At 39.1% G+C, this 6,000-nt stretch overlaps 1 protein-coding gene across 1 annotated transcript in view; it reads left to right on the top strand.

The window, feature by feature from the left end:
* The first annotated feature begins 2,387 nt into the window (after window positions 1–2,387).
* LOC129854159 (proline-rich protein 12-like) overlaps window positions 2,388–6,000 on the top strand; it is a 44,871-nt gene continuing 41,258 nt past the window's right edge. The window contains exon 1 of the mRNA XM_055920928.1: window positions 2,388–3,255. Within this exon, the coding sequence (XP_055776903.1) occupies window positions 3,179–3,255 (77 nt within the window). The 5' untranslated portion in view covers window positions 2,388–3,178. The remainder of the gene's footprint in view (window positions 3,256–6,000) is intronic.

Genomic DNA, 6,000 nt, shown 5'->3' with positions numbered 1-6,000 from the left:
AACCGAATGGGACAGGCTAGCGTATTGTTTCGGGACAATTTGGGACTTTGGGAGCTGCTTTTGAGAGAAAAGATCAGTAAACAAAGTGAAGGGGGGGGGCTCAAGAAGTTGTGAAAAGTCTGAGGAGAGCAGTTCTTACACAGTATGAATTGCTGTGAATGGGAGATTTAAGAAATGTCACTTCTCAATTGCTCTGATACACAATACATGTACTGTCTAAGCACAACCCTGCACTACCAAAACCCTCTTCCTCATCTCAAAGTACTGTCTGTAATCCTCCCCCAACTCATTGACTTTGACAGATAATTCTTGTCAATAGTAGCCCTTTGGAGGTGATTTTTGTAGACATGTCTTTTGTATTTAGTTTTGAGAATTCACAGAGAGAAGAATGAGGTGATTGTGTCATTACTGTTGTAGTCTTGATTTGATTGTCCCTTGCTGGTTTCTGTCACACAATCTTGTTGTGCTCCATAACCACAATGTGCGTCCACTCCCTCGTGCTCGTGTACCCAAAATGCTGCCGCTTTGGGGTATTTTTCAGCAGGGCACTACTTTCAGAAATGGAAAGGGTAAAGCCAAAGCAGTGTCTGTATTCTTGGAACTTATATTTGAACATGTTGGGTGGGACAGAAATTCACAAATGAAATGTAGCTATTTATTTTCTACCTATAACATTTATTTACTATTTGGTATTATCAGAGTGGAATAGGGGCCCAACTCGATGGGAAATATGTCTCCCTCCAGCAGGTGGCGGTTTTTCTTTGTTTTGCCCACCAAGCAAGGAGTTTTTGTATGGAGGTCAATGAGAGTGAATTTGGTCAACAAAAATATATGGCTAATTTTCTGAGTGAGGTTTATTTGATCGATTAGAAGTTTCGTGATGCTACAGTTGTTACGAGTATGCTGATATAAGTAGGCCACGTGACATCTCGGCAACTTTGAGAAAAAACACTTTATATCAACATTGTCTCGAGATGGCTATGCATATTCATGTAATGAAGCAAGTAGCATAGCGTCACTCTCCATTGAATACCGGCAGTTGATGTCAACAACCCTTATCGATATTTTAAAAAAATATTACAATAATTAGATATATTCACTAATCCAAAGAAAGGATAGGCGGAGCTAGACAGCCCGCGGTGCCGCTTTGTGGGCAACTACTACCATTGTTAGGGCACGGTCTTTCGTATCATTGAATCAGTTGTCCCATGGCATTTATGAGTGTGTTTGTAAATTAATTCTGGAGTGCCCTCTGGGCGTTTGTAAATTCAGTGTTGTCAGATTGTCGTTTCGTAAATTCAGAGCGTTTCGCGTTCAGCGCGCACACGCGACACTCTTGCAGAGAGTAGAGTTGATTCGAGCGTTCTGACCTCACAACGACAGTCAAGCACCCAAGCTAATTGGCTAGCTACTTTCAGATACAAATAAGTCCACCTCACTCTGAACATTTTACTCACTCACCCTGCCTAGTAGAGCTGATTAGACAGTTTTCATGTTATACAGAGCGTTGGTGACTGTAACTGTGCTGTTGGCAACAATATAACTACGCTTTTTGCCAACGTTTACTGACACCAGCCATATTCAACTGGTGTTGAGCATTCGTAAATGCAGCAGTTATACTGTGGTCTGGCACACTCAGGCGAGAGTGCTCTGAAATCGGAGTAGATAGCCAGAGTGAATTTATGAACGCAACCTATGTGTCCCATTGTTCCAACCATAGGGTTCCAACACATTTAGAGTACCATCTGCTGGTCTCATGTCAAAATGCAGGGAAGCTGTTGTACAATATTAAAATGGTAAAGAATATATATATTTACATTTGATTTCCAGGGCTATCTGACATGTAGGCTATTCAATTAATTAAATACATATCTATTTTCACAGGGGTAGTAGAGGAATTGGACATAACATTTTGCTGACAAGGTACAAATCTGTCATTCTGCCCCTGAACAAGGCAGTTAACCCACTGTTCCTAGGCTGTCATAGAAAATAAGAATTTGTTCTTAACTGAGTTGCCTAGTTAAATAAAGGTAAAATATAATAAAATAAATGTGTAAGTACAACACTGATGAGGCCTGGTAAAAAATTACTTAATACATTTTAAGTTTGAGTAATAACATTATTGTTCACCTACAAAACAAAGGGTTTGAACAATATCTGCCCAACAGCCTGGATGAATAGGTATCTGGATTTTTAGACTATACAAATATTAAATTTTAGAGTTTGCATGGCAAGTATCAATTTTATATCTATGAGCTTTGTTTTTTGTTTATTATGATATGTTCATTTGTAACAAACAAAACAAAAACAATGTTGTTTGCTAGGCCGAAACAGAACCGGTGAATGGAGGACATAAAAAACTGATTGCGCGTGTGCTTGAGAGATGTGAGTGAGGGGAGGGAGAAAAGAGAGCGAGCCAGCCGCCTTCAAACATGGCGTCTTCATAGGAAAATAACAAAAAATATAAAAAAAGAGGCCTACTTCTACCGTCTTCATTGATTTTCGGAATTTAGATTATGGTTTCCAGACCTCGCGATATCGTCGTTATCACTATTTTCTAATGTAAAAAGAGAAGGAAGCGTAGCAGGCTTTATAAATAGTAAATCCGTTTTATTTTGATGCGTCGACAGGGCTAGCTAGCATCTGCTAATGTAGCCCACAACAATTTTAGGGTGGGAAGGTATTTTGCATGCTAAAAAAAATCACGATAATATGATATCTTATCGTTTGATACATTTTGCAACAATCGTGAGATATCGATGGTAATCTTATAAATCTCGGAATTTGTTCAGTTGATAAAATAAAGGGAGTGAGATACGTCAGGAAAGGACGCGTTTGATCAAATGTTTCTCTGCAACTTATCGATGATTGACAAATACAAAAGTGTTATCATGATCATGCATAACTTCGTTGCAAATTGGCAATTGTGGAAATTATATTTGGAGAAAGTGTAGGAAAGGACAGACTGATTTGAGGTGGTTAGAGTACACCCCCAGACCCCCCCTTTTTTCATCCAGATTTCTTCTCCCCTTCATTTCTCTTTCAATATGCTGTTTTCCATGGCCAAGGACTTGTTTATGACAAGGGGGAAATAGTCTAAAATCGATCACGGGGAAGACGGATACCCCACTTCTGTCATAATTGCTTTCGTCCTTGTCACACACCTCGTAAGTTCAAAATGGATAGAAATTACCCGGGAACAGGGTTCGGTGATTTGGGCGCAGGATGGAGTTACGAAAGATCCGCGAAAGCAAGGTAAGCAACTGATTCAGTCCATATAATGTTTACACACTAGCTAATATATTACATTCTCTTTGCCTTTTTGTAATCGATTGGGTGTTAATTTGGTACATTGACGTCGATCTGTATCCTGCTTATTGGCAGCATCGCGATGTTGTTACTATTATAAACAGCAGGGAATGGAACAAGCGGGGTGGAAAGACTAGCAAGCAGAACTCTTGACAATGCGATTGACAGACACGATGCGTGGTTTTAGGTATACAGACAGGGATTGAACGGGAGCAAAATGGGATGGGTTGGAACTAGCTGCTCTTAGCAACGCAGGTGCATTTACATACACTAGCGTTGCTTTCAATTATATTGGGTTGCACAAAACAGTCCGCGGGAAGGCAGAAATGTAATACAATTCCATTTCAATTTACTGTGCCGGTGGGCAGGACATTTGGTCATTATGACGGGGAAATCTGAGAAAATATCTTTGATCGTATTATTAAATAGACTTTCCAAACGTGGGTCTGTTGTCGGGTCACTTCCTATCTGATTACCTCATGTCAAAATAAAAGTCCTGTACGTGCGCCATGTTTACAGAAATAATAATAACTTGTGTGGGACGTTTATTTAGAATAGCTTGATGCCCAATTGGTATCTGACCAGTTTTCTACCGTAACATTGCATGATACATTTGTTTCACATAGTAAGAGAGATACCTCAGCCTGGGAAGTATCAAACGTTTACAATGTAACATTTTTGATTGGCAAGTGATTACCATTAGGGAGATTACCTATAAACACACCACGACACAGTTATGACCGGGAAGTGACTTTTTCGTAGCAGGTTAGGAGAATTAGGAAAGGTTAAGGTTAGCGAAAATGCTCTTCTAATCTGATATGAAAAGTCACTTCTGGTCATAGCTTGCGTCTAGGGAGTCACAGCACAAGGTGCCAGTGGTTGAATGTTGGCAACTCTTATGCTATGAAAAATGATAATGATAGTCAACACATTGACTCCTTAAATAACACCACAACTTTAGGTTATTGTGGTTAAGTAAATTACAATGCATTACACCCAGTCTTGCTAGTGACCAAAATACGTTAAGTCTTTATTTCAATTTCTCTTATCAGTGTTTTCAACATATTGCCATCAATCCGATAGACCATATGACTGGACACGAAAAGGAAAAAGCATTAACTGAATGTTAAATGTGTTTCCTGTCAGGTATTTTAGTTGTCTGTATTGTCTACTTGTTGAGTGTTTGTGAAGACTTGATTTGTGGTTGTTTGTAATGTCTTGTTAATTGGTGTTCGACCCCAGGAAGATTAGCTAGCGTTTCAGCCTTATCTAATGGGGATCCTAATAAAAATTCCCCAAAAATTACAATAATCCATAGGGATCTACTATGATTTCGATTGCTAGCTAGGCTACCTAATGACATGGGCTGACCCCATTTAGTGGACTGGTCAATTGTTTGGTCGATAGGTTGTTGGTCAACATCGATTTCTTTAGTCGAGCAGTAGCAAAAAATACACCTGTACAAGACATCTGTCTGATTTGTGACTGTCTAAGTGGATTGATCCATTGTGGAGACCTTGGGGATGGCATAGTCCATCAGTTTAAGACATGTGCTACTGAAATTGTATATGGTTATATTATGCAAGAACAATGGAGCAACACAAATACACATATTATTTTATAACAAATGCGCTTTCTCCAGCGTTGGATAGTGGTCGCATTTCTGAAACGCATCAATGCGCTGTTGAATTGGTCTCTTTTTCTAGACCATGTTGCTATGTGCAGAATAGCAACGTTAACCAGCATGTTGGTATTTAGAACAATGTGGTGGAGGCGGCAGCAGCAGAGTTAGGCAACGAGAAAACAGCCCTTTGCTTAATTTTCTAAGAAAAGTGAGAAGAGAGGAAACCACAATTTAATTAGGTCTATAATCAATAGCCTAACTGTTAAATGTGCCTGACTTCATAAATCATCCATATACACTACCGTTCAAAAGTTTGGGGTCACTTAGAAATGTCCTTGTTTTTTAAAGAAAAGCAAAACAGTTTGTCCATTTAAAAGAACATCAAATTGATCAGAAAAGTTGATAGTCATCACGAGGGCTGTTGCGTTGACCAAATTACCGGCAGTCATGACTGCAGTAAAATTCTACATGACCGCTGAGTCATGGTAGTCTCCTCTTATGCACTCTGGACATACATTAGTAGTACCCAACTCGCCTGGTACTCAGGCCTCTATTGTCTTTCTAACCAATCTGACATCAATGCAAATGCAATCAAAAATCACGTCAAACACTTATCAAAACAGTGTGTGTTTTTAAAACTCACCTCACTGTGATTGATCAATTTACAGAAAGAAGTTAATCAACCGGTTGCATGTGAGTGGAAAACACGGTCGTTATGGATGTTGTTTCAAAGCCTAACAGAAGAAATGGACAGCACTTTCTAAGGTGATGGTTAATTCAAAACACCCATATGCATGCATATTAGAGCTGTTCTGAACAAAAAGAGTAAAAACTCAAGGACAACTAGGAAAAAGCTCAAACCAAGTTTATTCACCCACTGGGTCATGCAAAGGAAGTTTTACACAAGCACATATATTTATTCCCTCCTACTAGGTGCAGTCAACTCCTTACTAGAGGTCGACCGATTATGATTTATTGGGGGACCAAAAAAGCCGATACCGATTAATCGGCCAATTTTTTTACTTTTATTATTTGTAATAATGACAATTATAACAATACTGAATGAA

Source organism: Salvelinus fontinalis, chromosome 1 (assembly GCF_029448725.1).
Source record: "Salvelinus fontinalis isolate EN_2023a chromosome 1, ASM2944872v1, whole genome shotgun sequence".
NCBI lineage: Eukaryota > Metazoa > Chordata > Actinopteri > Salmoniformes > Salmonidae > Salvelinus > Salvelinus fontinalis.
This window is presented reverse-complemented; position numbering and strand designations above follow the sequence as displayed.